Genomic DNA, 23,140 nt, shown 5'->3' with positions numbered 1-23,140 from the left:
CAATTTTGCATTGCTCCATGGTCACTTGTTACAAAGTATTTGGACAGAGCAATTCATCAAAGCCCCCACCCATCTTCAATCTGTGTTGTCATTAAGTATGCTGAATTAATATCACTGTCATCACCTTGGCTACTTCAAACATTGCAGGGTGGTGCTGAATGAATGGGAAAGTTTTCATAATGCTGAAAGCATAACATTGCAGATGTTGGAAACCTGAGACAAACACAGAGTATGCTGAAGAAATTCAACAGGTCTGATCATTTGTGGAGAGAGAAACAGAGTTCTGTATTTGAAATCCAGTCTGACACACCAGAAAGAAACAGAATGGTTCTCAGTTGCCCTGCTGGATGACTACCAAAAATAGAAATGTAATATTATCTTTTGGCACAGTGGCTCAGTAGTTAGCACTGCTGCCTTGCAGAGCCAGGGACCCAGGTTTGATTCCAACTTTGGGTGACTGTGTGTGTGGAGTTTGCACATTCTGCCCGTGTGTTCATGGATTTCCTCCAAGTGCTCCAATTTCCTCCCACAGTCCAAAGATGTTCAGGTTATGTGCATTGGCTATGCTTAATTGCCCTTTTAGTGCCAAGGGATGTGCAGACCAGGTGGGTTGGGCATGGTAAGTCAGGTGTTAGAGGAGTAGGATTGGGGCTAGGTCTGGGTCAGCTGCTCCTAGGAGGCTTAGTATAGACCTAGTGGACCAAATGGCCTCTTCTGCACTGTCAGGATTCTATGATTTTTTTTAATTCTGTAATTATAAATGATCATAATCTTAACCAGGCAACAGTACATACCAGCCAGCACCACACCGAGGGATAATTCACAAACTTGGTATTTTATGTTATCTCAATCTTTAAGGAGCCCTTGAGGTAACTGGCATGAAATAATGTGATACCTAATGTTCTATAACTATTGTGATTTTATACTTACATTTGTGTTATGGGAGCTGACATGTTTCATGTATTACTGAAGTTCTGCTATCTATATATGTATATTCTAATCACTGACACTTACCTGTCTGGTCTCAAAGCTAAGCAATTTGGATGTATTTTAGTACACCTTCCTCAGCAAGACATGCTGCAGGAGCACTCAGTCAGATGGAAACAGGTTTTTATATCATTAGGTCACGTACCACGATACAGTGATGACATCATGAGCATGTCAATCTTAAAGGAGCCCTTAAGGTATAGGTTTTTACTGACCTGTTGTTGGGAACTTAGTTTTAACCTTGAACCTTCATTTAGGAAAAGGTATATGTTGACAGCCAGGGGATCTCCCAGTCTATAGTGCTAATTTTGTTTTTGATTTGTTTATGGGAGTATGGCATAACTGGCTGGGCTAGGGTGGCATTTATTGCCCACCCTAAATTCCCCAGAGGACAGTTAAGAGTCAACTACAATGCTGTGATTCTGAAGTCACAGGTAGGCCAGACCAAGAGAGGATGACAGATTTCCTTCCTTAAAGGACATGAGTGAATACATGGATTTTTACAACAATTGATAGTGGTTACATGGTTGCTAAAAGGCTAAGTTTTTAGTTCAGGTTTATGTTAAATGCAAATTTTACCATCTGTCATGTGGGATTCAAATTCATGTCCCCAAAACATTACCCTGAGGTTCTGGATTGCTAGTTCAGTGATATTGTGCTACAGCACCACCTCCCCTAAATAGTCTTTAATATTTATTGTGTTTATTGAATTATTGTTAGGAGCAAAATATTGCCCAGGATTGATCATGATGCCAGGGACAATTATTAAATATCAAACTGAAAAAAACAATAATCATAAATCAGTATTCAGAGTTAAATATTGTAGATGATATTTCTGAAGATATTTCTGATATTTCATTCCTGAAGAAGGGCTAATGCCCGAAACGTCGATTCTCCTGTTCCCTAGATGCTGCCTGACCTGCTGTGCTTTTCCAGCAACACATTTCCATCTATTGTAGATGATACCAGAGCACAACTTGTATGCTAGATAATTTGACATCTTGGACAATGTCTAAACCCTTGATGGCTTACAGGGTACAAGTAGCATATTCTCATCAGTTTTAAAGTAAGTTATGGTGTTAATTTGGTATTGGAAGATCAGACAACACCAGATATTAGTTGCCAGTTTCAACCTTGTAGAATTTTTTTACCTCAGTTGAACATAAGCCCACATTGCTTGCTGCTCTCAGTTCTTGTTGATTCACCTAACTTAGTCAAATTAGTCAACTGACAGAACTGAAAAGCTCATAATTTTATATCAGATGAAAAATTCAGTGAACATCACCCTTTTGCAGTGAAAAGATGTTGACCAGGTGAAACAATTATTTCTTTTTTCTTTTCATATTAACCAAATTGGAATATGTGCAGACCTTTTTAGCTACGTGCTAAAACCTTTAGATGCAGTATGAAACAAACCTTCCTCAAAAGAATTAGAATTTTCCAAATCACAAATTCTAAACTTTTTTTTTGAAACCTGCAACAAATTCAAAGGTGTGAGGCATAACAGTGGAAATATTTACACATTTCAATAATTGTTACACCCTTCTGAAGGGCAATTAAGGATGATAACAAATGTTGGCCTTCAGTGACACTTGATCCCATAAACAAATAATATATTGAAGCAAAAGTTTGCAGTTCAATAAACACTTGAAATCTTTATCTTTTCTTTCTATCAATTTGGTTTTGTCTTAATCAGTGGCAAAATGATGACTCTCCTGAACATGTGAGTAAAGCATAATCAGACAACTACAAACATGTGTTTATTGTCAACCCTCAGTCTTCACACAATGTTTTTTTGCAATTTTTTCCTTTTGTTGGTTTGCTGCACTGCACTGCATGCACTAACTGGTTTCCAAGACATTTTTAAAATTTATTTTGTACTAACTCGTCTATTTATTTTACTCTTTTGGAGTGAGCACATTGCATGGAATTAAATGCTACTTGTTCATTTGAAAATGATGCCTCAGGAATTATCCTGTGGATTTTAATTTTTGGGATTAAGTAACTGGATTGAAATGTATTTAAATAAAAGCAGTCATTGCACTGTGGCAACTCACCAAGGCTGCTTCAATAGCAATATTTGAACCCACCATTCCGACCACCGAGTCAGACACAGATGCATGGGATTACAAGTTCCCCTCCGAGCCACTCACCATCCTAACTTGGAAAATGTATTCGCAAGTCAGTGTTGCTGGGTCAAAATCCTGGAATTCCCTTCCTAACAGCATTGTAGGTACTCCAACACCATATGCATTGCTGCAGTTTAAGACGGCAACTCACCACTACCTTCCCAAGCTGAAATAGGGTTGGTAAATAAATGCTGACTGAGTGAATGATGGTCACATCCTGTTGATAAGTAAAACTAAAACTGCCACTCTATTTAGAAAAATATTATGCACTCTTCTTTTCCCTAGTATCAGAGGAAGGTGTATTTTGCACCGCATGCATTATTTTTGTGCGGAGATCATTAAATATCATGAAACACCTGATGTTTTTCGTAGACATTAGCACAACTCCTTGGAATATATAAGTTGCTTCTGATTTAACACATGTTCACAGACTCCATTGGAAAATTGCAATGTGTGTGAAATGTCAACTTAATTTGGTGTTTTCAAGGATATGTACTATGAATAATCATTTGTTACATTTTGAACTTCCACCTTTTATTCTCACCAGCAAATGTTATAACTACTTTCCATCACATCCTGCACTTCTTGGAAAAAAAATGCAATACCTGGAAAGATGGGACTTAAAGCTATCCTTCTCTGAATCTGCTCACTGTCCTTGCACCGTGGGCCTGTGAAGCTCTGCCCTTGTGGGAAGGAGGTGCAGCAATTCTCAAGAAGGAAACTATGTTGCTACTTATTCATAATAGTCTTTTTTTTCAATAGTTTGTTCATGATCAGGAACCCATAGTTTTTGAGTAGGGGTATCTGTTGTGGTCAGAGTTGTGGAGGAATACTGATTTAACAACACCAGTTCTTTTGTTCTTTTGATTTTTGACCACTTCTCAAACTTTTCAATTGCGTTAGTTATTTAACTGAGTGCTAGTTTTAGAACTGACTGGTTGCTAGATGTCATTGATGCCTTAACACCTTTGGTAAGGAAGGTACCCTAGATACATTTTGACTTCAACATCTGGCAGTAATCTGGTTTAGTCCTTCATTGAATATGAAAAAAGGTTTTATTCAATTTAAATCAATGTTTTTGTTCTACAAAGGGCAGATGATCCACTCCAAATTGCTGACCTGATCTGCCACAATTAATTATGATTGTATCTGCTCCTCCGCATTACTGTCCTGGTCCTCCTAGACTGACCACTGCCAGATCTTTCCCAGCTGATCATATTGACAAGGAACAAGAGTAGGCCATTTGGCCCTTCAAACCTGCTCTGCCATTCAATCATTTTATGGCTGATCTGATTTGACCCTCAAATCTACGTTCCTGCATATCCCCTATAATTTTTCACCTCCATGGTAATCAAGAATCTAATTATCTCTACCTTAATGATATTTAAAGATTATGCATCCACTGCATTTTGAAGAAGCAGTTCCAAAAATGCATGTTTCTTGGAGAAAGCACTTTTTTTCCTATCTGTATTAAATGGATGACCTCTATTTTTTAAACTGACGCCTTGGGCTAGATTCTCCCAGAAGAGAACACATCATTTCAACATCCAACTGGTCAAAACCCCTCAGGATTTTACATATTTTGATTATGTCATTTCAGACTCTGCTAAACTTCAATGGGTACAAGCCTAGCTTTTCTCTTAAGGAAATCTGTTCATTCCGGGTATTATCTCGTAAACCTTCTTTGAACTGCTTCCAAAGCATTAACATCCTTCTCTAAGTACATAGTACTCCAGATAAAGTTTCAACAATGCCCTGTACAACTGCAGAATAACCTACCTTTTCTTGCATTCAGTTCCCCTCGCAATTAGCCATAACATTCTATTAGCTTTCCTGATTACTTGCTGTACCTGCATACTAACTTTCTATGCTTCTTGTGCTTGGGCACCCACATCTCTTTGCATTTCAGAGCTTTGCAACCTTTCAGCATTTAGCTAATATGCATTTTTATTCTTTCTACCAAAATGGACAATTTCATATTTTCGATCACTGGATCCACTCTGCCTGATTACTGATTGGATCTGCTCCATCACTTTATGTACAGATCCTCATCAAATGATCATTGCCCAGATCCTCCCTGACTGGTCACCATCCAGACCCCATCTGTTTGATTACTGATTTGATTTGCTCCATAATACTCCAGATCCTCTTGGACGACTCCAATTGATCATTGCCCAGATTAACCTCGAACTAGAGGTAATTAATCAGGTCAAGGGTGGTTGGGGGTGGTTGGCATACAGTTATACAGCGTTTGTGAGTGAATGCAGGTGGAGAGAAGATCAGAGTTGGATACATTCATGGAGTTTTCCTGATAAGCAGGAAAATCACCGATCAGAAGTTCAAACTGTGCAGGTCAGGGCTTTTACAGAATTCTGTTATGCTTCACAGTCATGCGTCTGGTCTCTGAAAAAAGGCAATTAAGTTTGGCCCCAGAAGTCTCTGTCTGTATTTCTATTTAGGCAGTGAATACGTAAGACAGGTTACAATAACTCCTGCCTTTGTCACTTGTTCTTTTGAAGGGTACAAAAGCTAAAGATAATTGATTTCACAATTGCACAAACACAACCTATTAACCCTGCACAATAGCTTTTGTATCATGTGTAAGATGTGTGTTGCCACAGTACTATGAATTTAAAATGTGCAAAAAGAAGAAATATGTGTATGTCCTAAAAAACTGACAGCATCTATACTTGAAAGGTCAATACATTTTTAATATTAACACGAAATAGCATCCAATAATTTTCTGTATCCCCGTGCTATTGAGAGACCTGAATTAACGATGGTCTAAAACTGCGGAAGAGACTCGCGTTGTGTTTATTGCTTTATATTTTTGCCTTTTTTGTGTGCAGGAAATGATCATTTCTGGACTTCTGCCTGAAACTACCTACTCTGTCACTGTGACAGCTTATACAACAAAAGGAGATGGAGCTCGAAGCAGAGCGAAGCTTGTGGTAACCACTGGTGCAGGTAAGTGATTTCTGAAGACTATTATTGGATTTCAGGCATTTCATTCATGAACAGTCATTATTAGTTGGCTTTTCCCAGCCCAAGAACAGTCGTCATCTATTCTTGATTGGGCCAGTTATCCAACTTAACAAAAAAGGAATCAGTGAGCCCACCCAAATGAATTAACATCTTGCATATCAGCATGATGTGTGCAATCCTGAGACAATAATTAAGGAACCTAAACAACACTGGCTGTAGCTGTATGTCTTAAACCCTTACTGGAAAACAATTAAATGAAATGTTAAACAAATCATAAAATTAAACTCTTCCTTCAGAAAATGTGCATGTAAATCATTTCTCTGCAAAAAGCTATATTACTTGTTACTCAGAGGTGGAGACTTTCCATCTTTGTTACTGGATTTGTCACATTCTACACACACACACCTTGGCTGTTGTGGTTGAAGAATGCTGGTGAGCAGAAAGAAAAAAAAGAATTGAGCAAAGGTCCACTGAATTTGTCCTACAAGGCAAACATTGACAAGTATCAGAATAATTTCAAATGAGCATAAATAACTCAATAAACAGAAATAAATCTGTCTCTGAGACCAATGATTCTCAATAGCTCCTCACTGTATTTTTTCATTTACAATTTCTGCAAAGAAAATATCCAAATTTAAAAATAGGGTTCTTCAGTTGTGACAATAGATTGAAGAAGTTGGCACTGTTCTCCTTGGAGAAAAGAAGGCTAAGAGGAGAGGATTTAAAATCATGAGCTAGCGCATAGAATAGATACGGATCTGTTCCTGCTCCTAAGTGTCGGCATATATTTAAAGTGATGTGTAAAAGAAGCAAGGGTGATGTGAGAAAAATCTTTTTCATATAGAAAATAGTAAGCATATGAAATGCAGTACTTGAAATTATGATGTAGGCAAGTTTAATTGAGGCAATTGATCATTAGTTCAATAGAAATAATATACCCATATCCTTGTACAAGTGATTGATTGACTAATTGTCATATGCCCTGAGGTACAGTGAAGAGCATTGTTTACGAGCAGTAAAAGCAGATCATAATAAGCAAGAATTTACAGATCAAAAAGACTCAGACAGAGGCATACAGGTTACATTGCACAGGGCATGCACTGGGGTTAGCAAGATCATTATTATTTAAGGCTAGAGAGTCTATTCATCAGTCTAATAATGGCAGGGAAAAAGATGTTCCTGAATCTGCTGGTGCATGTGTTAAGGCTTCTGTACTTTCTGCATGACAGAAGAAGTTTGCAGCGAGCCGTGTGAATGGAGCCCATGGATAGAAGGTTGGCTTCTGTGATGTTTTGTGCTGTGCACAACACCTTCTGTGAATTTCTTACAGACCTGAGTAGAGCAGTTGCCATAACAGGCAATAATGCAGCAGGACAGTGTGCTCTCAATGATGTATCTGTGGAAGTTGATGAGGGTCCTTGGAGACATGCCAAATTTCCTAAGCCGTCTGAGGAAGAAGAGGCTTTGTTGTGCGTTCTTGACCATTGCATCTGCGTGGGAAGTCAGCACAAGTTGTTGGTTATTGTCACTCCGAGGATTTGCACATTCTCCACCCTCTCAATCTCAGTCCGTTGATGTAGATGGGGGGGTGTTCTTCTCCTTCCTTTCTGAAGTCACTGATCAGTTCTTTACATTTGCCGACATTGAGAGAGAGGTTGTTCTCATTGCACCATGTCACCAAGCCTTTTATCTCCCTTCTATATTTTGACTCATCATTATTAGATATCTGTCCCACTACAGTGGTGTCATCAATAAACTTGGAGATGACATTCATTTGGAATTTGGCAACATAGTCATTGGTGTATAGGGAGTAGTGTAGAGGGCTGAGGACGCATCCTTGGCTGGCTCCAGTCTTGAGTGTTATTGTGAAGGAGGTGCAGTTACCTGTCTTCATTGATTGCGATCAGTGGGTCAGAAAGCTGAGGATCCAGTTGCAAAGAGCAGAGCCAAACCAAGGTCACAAAGTTTTTGAAATCAGTCTGCACGGGATAATGGTGTTGAAGGCGGAACTGGAGTCAATGAGCAGGAGTCTGACGTAGATGTCCTTGTTGTCCAGACGTTCCAGGGATGAGTGCAGGGCTAGGAATAAGGCATCCACTGTGGACCTGTTCCGTCATTAGGCAAACTGTAGGGGATCAAGGCAGGCTGGGAGACTGGAGTTGATGTGTGCCATGACCAACCTTACAAAGAACTTCACGATTATTCAGGCCGGAATCATTAAACACATTGCATTTGCTTTCTTAGACACGGAGATTATGGTGGTCTTCTTGAAGCAGGTGAGGACTTCAGCTTGTAGGAGGAAAAGGTTGAAGATGTCAGTGAATACCTCCACCAGTTGATCTGTGCAGGATCTGAGTGCTCAGCTGGGGACACCATCTGGACCCAGTGCTTTCTTTGGATTGGCTCCCAGGAAGACCAATCTGATGTCTACAGCGGTCACACAGGGAACAGATGCTCTAACTGAGCATAGAAAGCACTGAGTGCATCAGGGAGGGTTGTGTCTTTGTCTGATATCTTGTTCTGCTTCATTTCATGTCCCATAATGTTATTCAGGTCTTGACATAGACAGCGTGAATCTGGTAGGTTTGGGCCTACCATCAGGAGACTGCCATTTTGTAGTGATGCTAACTTGAAGATCTGGTGCAGGCATGATGGCACAAATAAAGCTGTCTTCTCCCTGGTATCAGTTCTGTGATTTTAACCTGCCCAGTGACTGCGTACCTCCTGGACATTATCAATTCTTGATTGATGGTGAAAACTGGGTTTCAGTCTAAAGGAGCAATGACATTGGATTCTTGACTGAGGTTCAAATTTGTTGCTCTTTCTGAGTACCATTCACAAAGGCTGAACAGTTCTCAGCAGGGCTGTGACAGGTTCAAGAACTGTCCCAAAATTACACCCCACCAGTGAGATTCCCAGATTACCAGCCATGGTGAGGAGCAAAGTGGGCGTGGTGGTGGAAGGAAGTGGGTCCGTTGCTGCTCTTGCCATATTTGTTTCACTGGTAGTCATTATCTGTGACAAACTTAATGTAAAACTTTCATTTCAGGCTTGGTGCAGGCACCAGCAGGTCGAGCTGTCTTTCTTGCTCGCCTCCCTCCAGATCCCTGCTTGCCCCATCTAGGCCTTGCTCAAGATCTGTCTCCGTCAGGCTCTGTGTTCTCCCGTGGTATCCTACAAGGCCCTCTAAGGGGTTATTAACTTGTCCCTAATGGACCACTGTGGACCTGGACTGATGGCTTGGCTTAGACCTACCTGCCCAGAAGTTAATTGAGATGGAGATGAGAAGATGGTGTGGCTCTGGCATGTGACCATCAAATTCAGTTTCATTCCCACCACCTCCATCCTATAAGCAACGAGAAGCCCTAGGTCTCCTGCTTGTCAATTATTAAACCTGAGTAGTGTCCTACTTGGGATGTATCAACTTTCAGTTTTCCCTTTTTTCTCATTGTAGCCTCCTTCCGTCTTCCCTGATTCCATATACATCCATTCACTAGTTCCTGGAAAGTGAAATCATCAGAGGTGAGTGCCAAGTGATCTGTTCAACACAGAGTGCTCATTCAAATTGCTCATGGGGATGAGAGTGGGGGGCTCCTATGGCACAGTGTTACTGTCCCTACCTCAAGATGAAGGTACTGATATTCAGAGACAATGACAGTACATTTCAATCCACACAGTACACAAGCCCATCTAAATGCTCTGCAGCTACTGTCTGTCATTCTGACCTGGCATGCCATACTGTGCATGAACGTTCTCACTGTCTATCTGATCGATGCTGCAGGGCCCCAGTAATAACCGGAGAGTAACAGCATGGTTTCAGCTCATGAAAAAGGCAATGGGAAATTCTGGCTGCATGCAGCAGTGTAAAAGGAGTGATTGCAAATTGGCAGCCAGTTTCCATTTCTTCCTGGTTTTCCTTTCTCTGACCCGTGTGAAATGGAACTCAGGAGTGATGTTTCACGGGCAGTTGATTCAATGCTGCCTGTTTCCAAATACCATGAAAAATCAAATTTACCCCCCATTGCAACAACAGACATTTGTTTGCAGCCATTACTTGAAAAAAATGTTTTTTTTTACAGTAGGTGAATGACATAACTGAAAACCAGGCAGACTGAAAGGAAACTGCAGGGTGTGGGAGAATAGAACTCGGAAAATGTGATGCCAACATATCAGAACCAAGATATAGCAATACTTCATGTTTTCTCATAATTAGATACTAATGAACAAAGCTTGCAAAAAATATCAAAACATCTCTCTAACTGAGACAACATCTCCGTAACTGAGATTGTGTGCGTGTGTTTATATATACTCGATCTGATGAGAATGGTTCAGGAGTTTGATGTTCCACGCGAATGCCTGTCAAACCTGTTATCCACAACTCCAGATTAGGTTTGACAAGAACAGGATGCAATTCCTTAACGAATCCAGCCAAAGTTCAGTCAATTGGATGCTTCTGTTGATGTGGTCATCGTCTGTCAGGGCTCATTTGGCATTTGGCTGAATGGCAGACTTGTGATGCACAGTGATGCCAACAGCGCAGGTTCAGTTCCTGTACCAACTGAGGTTATCATGAAAGACTCTCCTCAGTTTCACCTGGTAACCTTCAGATCAAACTCACTACCAGTCATCGGTCTCTAATGAAATGGTCCTCTGGGGCTTTGTAGACTTTACTTGTCATCCATTATATCTATTGGGACCTGATGTTCTTTCTCACTATCTGACTGAGATGCGGGGTAGATACCTGTGAAGTGCTATCTATGAAGGAGTCTGCACCATTGTAAAGTTTGCCTGGGGAGCATTGTACAGAGCTGTCTTTTACATTCAGTGTTGTATAGTCATACGCAGCATTTTAACAAGCTCCCACGTTGCTTGTGACTATTGGCGTCTATTTTCTAACTGTGGGAGTCTGCAACCCTTACTGGGCGTTTTAAGCCAATTACTTATAACTTTTCGTTACCTTCTAAAGGTGGTGAGGATGCGTCAGGCAGGTTTCTGGACTTTGCAAAGTGTCTAATCCTCAGTTTGACTAAACCATCAACTTGCAGTCTGTAATGAAATTGGTGTCTGGGATGGGTCACTCTGATGATTTAGCTTGATTTCATGTCTCAGCTTTGCCTCAGTGGCACTGCAGAGGATGTTTGTTTCTACTTGGTCTCTTCAGTAACCAGTGGGCTCTGATAGGAATCTTATCCTGTATATTCCAACAACAGCATTGTGGTTTTGTTTGGCAGCTTAGTTTTGTTTTGGTGAATTGCTTACTCAGTTTCAGGTCCTCTGTTATTTGAATCTCTTCAAACAAAATGACCATATGACAAAGGAGTGCCATCAAGTCAGCTATGCTATTCATTGGCTGATCTGATAATCTTCAAATCATTTTGCTGTCGTTTCATCATAAGCCTTGATTCTCTTTCTGACTAAAAAAAATCTCAGCCTTGATAGTACTTATTGATATAGCTTCAATAGCCTTGTTTGGTAAACAATACCATAGATTCACTCCCCTCTGAGAGAAGACACTTCTCCTCATCTCTGTCTTAGATATACAACCTTTATTCTGAGATATGTTCTGCAGTCCTAGATTCTCCCACAAGGAAAAACAACCTCTCCACATCTACTCTGTCAAGTCCCCTCAGAATCCTAAATGCTTCAGTAAGGTGGTCTCTCTTTCTGGTAGTATCTGTGAAGAGAAAGCAGAATTAGCATTTCGGATACAGTGTCCCTTCTTCAGTTCGTCATGTTATTTTGTCTCTTATTCTTCTGCATTCCAAAAAGTACAGGTCCAACCTACTCAACCTCTCCTCATAAAGCAGTCCACCCATATCTGGTATCAGCCTGACGAACCTTCTCTGTTGTTGTTAAGGAACAACCAGATACAGAATAACTCACTCACTCAACTAGACTGTGTGCAACAAATGGCAGAAACATAATTTCATAAGTAGCTGTTCAACACTGAACTTCCTGCAATAATTTCTTCTGGATTAACTGTCTGTGTTGTTGTCAGTGGCAGAAAGCTGACTGGAAGCAGAGCTTCACAACAGAAGCTCTCTCATCTCACCAGCTAATCAGTGTATTTTTGATTAATTCTGTGCCAGTATTCACATTACTGCGCCCCCCCCCCCCCCCCACCCCGCCACTCCACCTTTCAAGCAACTGAAAAGCTGAGTTTATAACATTTAATGCAGCTGAGCAACAAATTTTCAAATGACCAGCTATGTATCACATACATTTGCACATTATAATTATCAATACATGTTCAACTTTTTGGCAAAACAAGCACACTGAACTACAGATGGAGAAAGTGAGGACTGCTGATGCTGGAGATCAGAGTCGAGAGTGTGGTGCTGGAAAAGCACAGCAGGTCAGGCAACATCTGAGGAGCAGGAGAATTGACGTTTCAGGCATAAGTCCTTCATCAGGAATACCATACTTTTCCACTACCACACTCTCGACACTGAACCACAGATGCTGGAAATCTGAAACAAAAACAGAGAATACTGAAGAAACCTTTGTTCTGTCAAATGTTTTTGTAATTTTAATGCCTCCATTAGATTCTCTCCTTTGTGAGACATTGAAAGCCCTCAAAGTTAGATGTAGTTAAATCATTACCAATACCTGAGAGGCCACACTGAACAGGAGAATAATTGAAGTATGATTCTCAATGCAAGATACTCATGCAAAGTGTATAATCTGTAAAATGTTATAGTTATTGTTTTTGAATTTAAAACTTAAAAGTTGACAACAAATATGAACCGCCTGAATCTATTTTAATAACCTGTGAATCAGTCACTTAAGATCTGACTACAGTATTGCCACTTTATAAATTAAATGCTTAACTTAATTTCTCACAGCTTTCCATTGACATTAACATCCTTATTTTTTACTTGGTGAATTAAAAGGCTCTTAGCAATATTACCACATGCACATTGTTGGCCTGTGATCCTTTTAGAATGGGTGCCTTCATACTTCATTAAAGTGAACAGAAGTGTGACATTTTCCTAGACATGTTGGACCTCTTGAAAACATTTTGTAGATTTTCAAGATCCTTGATTGAGAATCCCTGCAGCAACCTGATTCCTGAAAGAAAAGGCTTGTCCTGTGAGGAGAGATAAAATAGATTAGGCCTATATTATCTGAAGTTTCTTAAGGATGTAACAGGACAGGTGTTTGGAGAAGGCTTTGCTTGGCTGAGGAGTCTCAAATAAGAGGTCTTAGAATAAGAAATTGAAACAAGATTTAGATGACGATAAATTTATTCACTCAAACGACTGTTGAGTCTTGGAGATTCTCTACCCAACAGATCCTAGACAGAAATTGGTAGGTTTTGGAATGCAGAGGGTTATAGGGATAGACTTGAATGCGTGATAGAAGTAACATGTCAGCCATGATCTTAATGAGCAGCTCAACAGGCTCAACAAGCTAAATGATCCACTGTTAATATTTCAGATGTGAATGACAGCTGAATTTAGGATGCAGTTGGACAGTGTTAAATATATAAAAGTAACTGGATTTCAGGTACTGGAGAAGTCACAAACAAAAGCTTTTTTTTATTTATTCCTGAGATGTGGGCTCCTCTGGCTAGGCCAACATTTAATGCCAATCCCTAATTTCCCAGGAAGCAGTTCAGAATCAATACATTGCTGTGGTTCTGGAGTCGTATGTAGGCCAGATCAGGTAAGGACAGCAGTTTTTCTTCCCTAAAAGGCATTAGTGAAACCAGATAGGGGTTTTCCCAACAATGGACTGCAATTTCATGGTCATGATTAGACTCTTAATTCCAGATTGTTATTAAATTTAAATTCCAACATTTTGTTGCAGGATTCGTTATCTGAATTACCAGAACATTACAATAGACAATAGATGCAGGAGTAGGCCATTCTGCCTTTCGAGCCTGCACCACTATTCAATATGATCATGGCTGATCTTCCTTAATCAGTATCTTGTACCTGCCTTATCTCCATAACCCTTGATTCCACTATCCTTGAGAGCTTTATCCAACTCTTTCTTAAATGAATCCAGAGACTGGGCCTCCACTGCCCTCTGGGGCAGAGCATTCCACACAGCCACCACTCTCTGGGTGAAGAAGTTTCTCCTGAGCTCTGTCCTAAATGGTCTACCCCGTATTTTTAAGCTGTATCCTCTGGTTCGGCACTAACCCATCAGCGGAAACATGTTTCCTGCCTCCAGAGTGTCTAATCCTTCATAATCTTATACGTCTCAATCAGATCCCCTCTCAATCTTCGAAACTCAAGGGTATACAAGCCCAGTTGCTCCAGCCTTTCAGCGTAAGGTAGTCCTGCTATTCCAGGAATTGACCTCGTGAACCAACGCTGCACTCCCTCAATAGCCAGAATATCTTTCCTCAAATTTGGAGACCAGAACTGCACACAGTACTCCAGGTGTGGTCTCACCAGGGCCCTGTACAGCTGCAGAAGAACCTCTTCACTTCTATACTCATTCCCTTTTGTTATGAAGGCCAGCATGCTATTAGCCTTCTTCACTACCTGCTTTACCTGCATGCTTACCTTCATTGACTGGTGCACAAGAACACCCAGATCTCTTTGTACTGCCCCTTTACCTAAATTGATTCCATTTAGGTAGTAATCTGCCTTCCTGTTCTTACCACCAAAGTGGATAACCATACATTTATCCACATTAAACTGCCTCTGCATGCATCTGACCACTCACCTAACCATTCTAGGTCACCCTGTAATCTCCTAACATCCTCCTCACATTTTACCCTGCCACCCAGCTTCGTATCATTAGCAAATTTGCTAATGTTATTACTAATACCATCTTCTATATCATTAACATATATTGTAAAAAGCTGCGGTCCCAGCACGGATCCCTGTGGTACCCCACTGGTCACTGCCTGCCATTCCAAAAGGAAGCCGTTTATCACTACTCTTTGTTTCCTATAGAGCCAACCAACTTTCAATCCAAGTTAGTACTTTGCCCCCAATACCATGCGCCCTAATTTTGCTCACTAACCTCTTATGTGGGACTTTATCAAAAGCTTTCTGAAAGTCCAGGTACACTACATCTACTGGATCTCCCTCGTCCATCTTCAGAGTTACATCCTCAAAAAATTCCAGAAGATTAGTCAAGCATGATTTCCCCTTCATCAATCCATGCTGACTCTGACCTATCCTGTTACTACTATCCAGATGTGTCGTAATTTCATCCTTTATAATAGACTCCAGCATCTTTCCCACCACTGAGGTCAGACTAACTGGTCTATAATTTCCTGCTTTCTCTCTCCCACCTTTCTTAAAAAGTGGTACAACATTAGCCAACCTCCAATCCTCAAGAACTGATCCTGAATCTATCGAACTCTGGAAAATAATCACCAATGCATCCACGATTTCTCGAGCCACCTCCTTCAGTACCCTGGGATGCAGACCATCAGGCCATGGGGACTTATCAACCTTCAGACCTAACAGTCTCTCCCAACACCAATTCCTGGCAAATATAAATTCCCTTAAGTGCAGGTCCTTCAGCCACTGTTAGAGATTGCTTGTATCTTCCCCAGTGAACACAGATCTGAAGTAACAATTCAATTCTCCTGCCATTTCTTTGTCCCCCGTAATATATTACCCTGTTTCTGTCTTCAAGGGCCCAATTTTAGTCTTAACCATTTTTTTGCCTTTCACATACCTAAAAAAGCTTTTACTATCCTCCTTTATATTTTTGGCCATTTTACCTTCATACCTCATTTTTTCTCTGCGTATTTCCTTCTTAGTAATCCTCTGTTGTTCTTTAAAAGCTTCCCAGTCCTCTGTTTTCCCACTCATCTTAGCTATGTTATACTTCTTCTCTTTTAACTTTATATTTTTCTTAACTTCCCTCATCAGCCATGGCATCCCATGCCTCCTCCGAGGATCTTTCTTCCTTTTTGGAATGAACTGATCCTGCATCTCCTGCATTATACACAGAAATATCTGCCATTGTTCCTCCACTGTCATCCCTGCTAAGGTATTGCACCATTGAACTTTGGCCAGCTCCTCCCTCATATCTCCATAGTTCCCATTATTCAACAGAAATATTGTCACTTCCGATTGTACCCTCTCCCTCTCAAAATGCAGATTGAAGCTTATTGTATTATGGTCACTACTTCCCAATGGCTCCTTCACTTCGAGGTCCCTGATCAATTCTGGTTCGTTGCACAATACCAGATCCAGAATTGCCTTCTCCCTGGTAGGCTCCAGCACCAGCTGTTGTAAGAATCCATCTCGGAGGCGCTCCACAAAGTCTCTTTCTTGAGGTCCAATATCATCCTGATTCTCCCAGTCTACCTGCATGTTGAAATCCCCCATAACAACTGTAGTAACATCTTTGCGACAGGCCAATTTCAGCTCCTGATTCAACTTACATCCGACATCCAGACTACTGTTTGGGGGCCTGTAGATAACTCCCAAGAGGGTCTTTTTACCCTTACAATTTCTCAGCTCTATCCACACTGACTCTACATCCCCTGATTCTAGGTCCCCCCGCGCAAGGGACCGAATATCATCCCTTACCAACATGGCACCCCACCCTCTCTGCCCGTCAGTCTGTCCTTACGAAAGCATGTGTAGCCTTACGAAAGCATGTGTAGCCTTGAATATTCATTTCCCAGGCCCTTCCACTTGAAGCCACGTCTCAGTTATCCCCACAATATCGTATCTGCCAATTTCCAAAAGAGCCTCAAACTCATCCATCTTATTTCTAATGCTTCGTGCATTCATGTATAGTATTTTTAATTTGTTACTGGCCTCACCCTTCCCATCAACTCCTATTTCACTCAACCTTACAGCATGATCCCTTTTTGAGTTTTCTGTCTCATTGATACAGTTGTCTTTCTTGACTTCCCTTGTTCTAACTTTCCCTTCACTTTTCTTCTTAAACATCCAGTTTGTTCCCCCCCCCCCCCCCCCCCCCGCTACTTAGTTTAAACGTAGCTGTGTTGCAGTAGCAAACCTGCCTGCCAGCATACTGGTCCCTAACCTATTAAGGTGCAAACCGTCTCTCTTAGAAAATTTAATGCTTACCACAAAACATACCCCAGTGATCCTAGAATTTAAATCCTTGCTTCCTGCACCAGTTCCCCAGCCACACGTTCAAGTCCATTATTGCCCTGTTTCTGGCCTCACCAGCCCGAGGAACTGGAAGCAAACCGGAGATAACCACCCTGGACGTCCTGCTTTTCAGCCATCTTCCTAATTCTCCAATGTCCCGTTGTAGTATGTTCTTCCTCTTCTTCCTGACATCATTTGTGCCGACATGAACCACCACCTCTGGCTGTTCACCTTCGTCCTTGAGGATGTCCTACACTCTGTCTGTGATGTCTTTAACCCTGGCACCAGGGAGGCAACACACCATCCTTAAGTCCCGCCTGCTGCCATAAAAGCCCCGGTCAGTTCCTCTCACTATGGCGTCCCCTATTACTACGGCTCTGTGCGATGTCCGACTCTTCCGCTTTGCCTCCACGCCAACCTTTGATTGACAGACCTGGCCGTCTCACGGACTGGCAGTGTCATCTGTCTCTACTGTTTCCAAAAGATTCAACTTGTTCCTGACAGGTACTTCCCCCGGCGTCTCTTGCACCTGTCTCCTCTCTGCCTTCCTCATCGTCTGCTCTTACTTGGGACTCTGGATTAATAGTCTTGCAATAATACCACTAGCTATTGCCTCCCTGTAAAACTAGCAATTTTGTCATCACTTCAAATTACATTCTGAATTGTTGGACCATTTCTCTCAGTTTGATCTTTGTAATCTCTTGAATTTAATGAGAACTTCTTGACTTCGTAATGGCTACTGATTTTTTTTTGTCAGTTCTTACCTTGAACATATATTTATCATAAAATTATTTTGCCACAGAGTTTGGATAATTACATTAATCATATTATCACTGGTCCATATTTTCATCAGAGCCACAATCCTGAGACATTTTACAAACGTAATGAAAATTTGGGGAGGTGATTCTAAGGGAATGCAGACTTCCGTATGTGACAGTAATTCTTTCTTCAGTTGACAGCTACTTGAAATAAGCATATATTTCTCGTGCATAAATCCTGTGGGAATATTAAGGAAAAACTTCTAAAATAAATCTCATTTATTGTTACAGTTCCTGGGAAACCAAGACTCCTTGTTAGCCATACACAGATGAACACCGCTCTTATTCAGTGGCATCCTCCTGTAGAAACCTATGGACCAATTCTGGGTTATCGTTTAAAATTTGGACGCAAGGACTCTGAATTGCTGACAACGTTAGAATTTTCAGAAAAGGATGACCATTATACAGCTACTGACATCCATAAAGGCACTTCTTACCTCTTCAAACTCTCCGCAAAAAATAAGGTTGGCTTTGGGGAGGAGATTGTGAAAGAAATCACGATTCCAGAAGAACGACCGAGTGGATTTCCCCAAAACCCACGTACTGAAAGCTCCACAGCTTCAACGATTCATTTGAGCTGGCAGCCACCGGTCTTGGCAGAAAGGAATGGGTTAATTACCAAATATAATGTTTTGTACAGAGATATCAACAGCCCAAATAATCGAATTGAGCTCTCTGTCGCCTCACCCGAGACAAGTTTGAAGCTCACCAACCTAAAACCAGACACCACTTATGACATCAAAGTGAGAGCTTACACAAGTAAAGGTCCTGGTCCATATAGTCCTAGTGTTCAATTCCGGACACTGCCATTGGATCCAGGTAGGATTTGTCTATTTGTGTGCTCCTAGATGCAGGTGGGTGACGATATTAGGGAGTTGGGTCACGAGATTATGCATTAGAGATCACTCCTTTCTACCAACTTGAAAGGTAAAGTTCTTGAGTCTTAATATACTGTACTACGGAGTCTTCTGTGCTCAAGTATAAGCATACCGTTGAGACTGTGTAAACCTGCATGACTTACAAAGGTAAGTTTTAGTCACTAAGATTTATAGAAATTTAGGTTGACAACAATGCAGGTAGGAGTGGTGGTTTATTCATACATTGAACTGGTAAGAGCACTGAAACAGGTCCAAGCAGAATGTTGATACAGTCCCATCTAAATTGTCACTCTCCTTAATTTTTCAGCAGTGTTTGCAAAAAATTTTCATGTTAAAGCTGTAATGAAGACATCAGTTTTGTTAACGTGGGAGATTCCAGAGAACTACAACACTGCCATTCCTTTTAAAGTGAGTAATTTTGACAAAACTGTACAAGTTTCCTATGATATTGTTTCTATTTATTCATTCAGAGGTGCAGCAGAATGTCTTACTTATTAAAGATTATTTGTTACTCATATCTAGAGAAAACTATCATGGATAGTATTGTAAACGTGTTTTATTGCACTTCATATTAATACTCACTGTTTTAACAAAGATGTTAATTTGCTTATTTTAAGTTGAATCTCATATCAGACAAATTGTTGGAGGCAGAATCATTTGAAAACATGTTGACTGAAGTGGTATCTCAGCTTTATTGATAGGGGCATTGAATGCAAGGGGATGAGGTTAAGTTGACTTCCATAAAACACTAGTTTGGCCTTTGGTGGAGGATTGTGCCCAGTTCCAGGCACCAAACTTCTGTAAAGGTCAGAAGATATTGGAGACAGTGCAGAAAAGATTCATGAGAATGGTTTCGGAGATAAGGAACTTCAGTTCGACAGATAGATCAGAGAAGTTCAAATTGTTTTCTACATACACGAGAAGATTGTGAAAAGATTTGATAGAGGTGTTCAAAATCATGGGTCACAGCAGAGTGGACAGGGATAAACCCAAGCAGAGGAAACATTAGAAAGCACAGATTTAAGCTAATGGAAAAGAGGTACAATGGAGCCAGATTCTCATGCAATGAGTAATTAGGATCTCAAAAGCACTCTCTGAGAGTGTAATGGAGGTGGTTTAAATCAATGCATTTCAAGAGGGAACTAGGCTGCAGCACAAAGGCAGGGGAAGTCTAGTATAGGTATTGATGGGCTGAATAGCTTCCTGTGCTGTACCGTTCTGTGACTCCGAAAGGAACTTCTGCCTTTCAATCTTATGTTTGTATATTGGAGCAAGTGTGGGCTTCTGAGCGGGGTTTAAGTAGTTGACTTAATTTTATGGTCATTGGCAGTTCCAGTGAAAATAATGCACTTTTTTGGTGGTTATACTGAGGCTTGCTACCTGAGCCATGTATAAATGGGCTTACTTACAGATAAGTGAAGAAAGTCTGCACATGGTGAAAGGAGTAGACTGGGTAGGAGGTTATCCATGTTGGGGAATAGAAAGGAGTTGTTTGTTGGGATGGGCAGCACCTGACCAAGTTGTGATCATGGTCTGATTAGAAATATTATGTGGACGAGCCTAAATAAGCTTCAAATAAGATTATGTGCATGTTTGTGTTTCTGGGGCTGAGTGACAATTTTTTTTGTGGATCAGGTCAGCCATTTGTATAAGTACATATTCCCTTTAAATGTTTTTGCACTCATGACAAATGCCCCATCTGAGGAGCCTGACTTGTGCGACACCAGCATGAAACATTTGAAGTTTTGCATGGCTGTGGAGTTTGAAGAGACGTTTGAGGGTGTCAGGATGGTGTGGTAGGGAAATGTGAAGTACAGAAATAAAACAGAAAGAATCTGGATTCAATGTTCTGCACATTAGTCCTACCCTCCATGTTGGAGAACTGGACAGTTGCAGTTCTGTGAGGGGGCCTGACCAAATTAATTGCGTGTCTGGTGCTTAACTCATTAGTCCCAGGCTTTCCCCAGGATCTGAGCTCCCAAAGGCAGAAATCTCACCTAACCATAAATGTCAACCAATTACAAGCTGACAGTCATGCACTGTCACCGGGGGTCATGCTTGGTGCCGACTGTGCTCCAGACACTCGGTCAGATATAATCACTAGAGCTGGATGAGTGAGGGATGGCTGGGGTTCACAGCAAGTGAGGTGACAGGGACGTGAGAGGAAAGGTCATGAGAGTGGCTTTTGGCACAACCCCACCCCTTTCCTGAAGGCAGTCCAAAAGTGGTTGTGAATGGCTGGAAAGTCTAACAGCTTCGAAAGTAAGTCCAACTTGTGTGACCTAGCTCAATTACGGATGCTGGAAATCTGAAATGGAACAGTAAGTGCTGCAGAAATTCAGCAGATCTGGCAGCAGTTTCGAGTTCAGTGATCATTCATCAGCTTTTCTGTTATAGAATCACACAGCACAGAAACAGACCCTTCGGCCCAACTGTCCGTGCCAACCAGGTTTCCTAAACTGAGTTAGTCCTATTTGCTTGTGTTTGGCCCATATCCCTGTAAAGATTTCTTATCCATGTACCTGTCCAAATGTCTTTACATGTAATTGAACCTGCCTCTCCCACTTCCTCAAGCAACTCATTCCAGATATGCACAACCTTCTGTGTGAAAAAGTTTTCCGTCACATCTTTTTCAAATCTTTCCACTTCTTAAATCTTTGTTCTCTAATTTTGGACTCCCTTGCCATGGAGAAAAGATCTTGGTTATTCTATCTGTGCCCCTCATGATTTTATAAAATATATCAGGTCATCCCTCAGCCTCCTACACATGAAGGAAAAAGTCCCAGCCTATAACTCAAACCCTTCAGTCTCAGTAACATCCTTGTAAGTCTTTTTTAACACCCTTTCCGATTTAATAATATTGTTCATATAGCAGGGCAACCAGAATTCCAAATGTGGCCTTACCAATGTCTTGTACAGCCATAATATGATGCTCCAACTCTTGTACTCAGTGCTCTGACCAATGAAGGCAAGCATGCCAAACACCTTCTTCACCATCCTGTCTACATCTGATGCCACTTTCAAGGTACTCTGTATCTGCATCTCTCAGTCTCTTTGTTCGACAACACTCCCCAGGAGCCTACCATTAACTGTCTCAGTCCTGCCCTGACTTGTTTAACCAAAACGCAACTCTCATTTATCTAAATTAAACTCCACCTGTCATTCCTCAGTTCACTGGCCCAGTTACTCCTAGATACCCTTCTTCACTGTCTTCTATACCACCAATTTTGTTGTCATCCACAAATTTAGTGATCACGCCTACTATATTCTGATGAAGGGTCATTGAACTCAAAATATTAACTCTGATTTTTCTTTACAGATTCTGCAAGATCTGCTGAGTTTCTCCAGCACTTCCTGTTTTAGTTGTGGCAGATAGTAACAGTGTATATCGTGCTGTGGAACAACAAACACTCACTAACAGACATTTTCAGACCCTGGCAAAAGAATGTTACATCTGTGAAGCTGTAGGTCAATTCTAGGAAATGTGCAGAAATGTCAAGACACAGTTTCTAAGCAAAAAGCCAAATGCTTACTCATTGAAAAAGATTAAAGCTATAAAACCAACTCCTTTAGAAAATATATCCACAACTAGAAAATATATCATCATTAGAAAATATCAAGTGTTCATAGGGGATATTGATAATCCAAATGATTGAAGTTTCACGTATTTGTTTGTGTCGGTTGCTATCCCGTTACCTTTAAGTTTGATACAGGGGAGAGGTGTCTTTGCCTATCAGGCTTGTTGTGGAGTTGGACTGTGGTGGACAGAGTTAAAAATCATGCAGCGCCAGGTTATAGTCCAACAGGTTTATTTGAAACTACAAGCTTTCGGAGCGCTCCTCCTTCATCAGGTATGAGTTGTTAACAGCAATCTAGGTTTGTTCAATACATTGCATCAGTTGTATGACACTTTGATCTATTACTATAAATTCTGTGTCCTACACTCCTGCCACACTCGCTAACTGATGAAGGAGCAGCACTCTGAAAGCTTGTATTTTCAAATAAACCTGATGGACTATCACCTGGTGTGTGTGATTTTTAATTTTATCAGATTTGTGGCTGAAGAATCAGAAGTTTTGACCCATGCAAATGAACAGTTTCAAGAGCATAGGTAACACTGCAATGCAAGGAACGTAAGAGTTGAAAATGACCCCCTAATTTGCAATCAATACTTTTCATTTTTGAGTATGCATGTACATCTTGACTTCAGCATCCTTAGGATAGTAGAAGGGGTTTGACTCGCATCCTGAGAACAGCTTGTCCAGGAAAAAATCCATTGCCAAACAACTGGT

The 23,140-nt window shown here is 41.0% G+C and overlaps 1 protein-coding gene across 25 annotated transcripts in view; it reads left to right on the top strand.

The window, feature by feature from the left end:
• Nucleotides 1-23,140, top strand: part of LOC122562121 (receptor-type tyrosine-protein phosphatase delta) — a 2,484,958-nt gene that overhangs the window by 2,305,292 nt on the left and 156,526 nt on the right. For 9 of the 25 annotated variants that reach the window (XM_087996666.1, XM_087996656.1, XM_087996731.1 and 6 more), the window contains 4 exons: nucleotides 2,684-2,710; nucleotides 5,966-6,083; nucleotides 18,202-18,789; nucleotides 19,156-19,256. In XM_087996666.1, the coding sequence (XP_087852792.1) occupies nucleotides 2,684-2,710; nucleotides 5,966-6,083; nucleotides 18,202-18,789; nucleotides 19,156-19,256 (834 nt within the window). The remainder of the gene's footprint in view (nucleotides 1-2,683; nucleotides 2,711-5,965; nucleotides 6,084-18,201; nucleotides 18,790-19,155; nucleotides 19,257-23,140) is intronic. The other 16 variants (XM_087996678.1, XM_087996772.1, XM_087996692.1 and 13 more) reach the window with 5 other exon arrangements.

The sequence above is a fragment of the Chiloscyllium plagiosum genome, unplaced genomic scaffold (assembly GCF_037043375.1).
Source record: "Chiloscyllium plagiosum isolate Xiang-an unplaced genomic scaffold, Cpla_swu_hap1 HiC_scaffold_2, whole genome shotgun sequence".
In the NCBI taxonomy this organism is placed as follows: domain Eukaryota; kingdom Metazoa; phylum Chordata; class Chondrichthyes; order Orectolobiformes; family Hemiscylliidae; genus Chiloscyllium; species Chiloscyllium plagiosum.
This window is presented reverse-complemented; position numbering and strand designations above follow the sequence as displayed.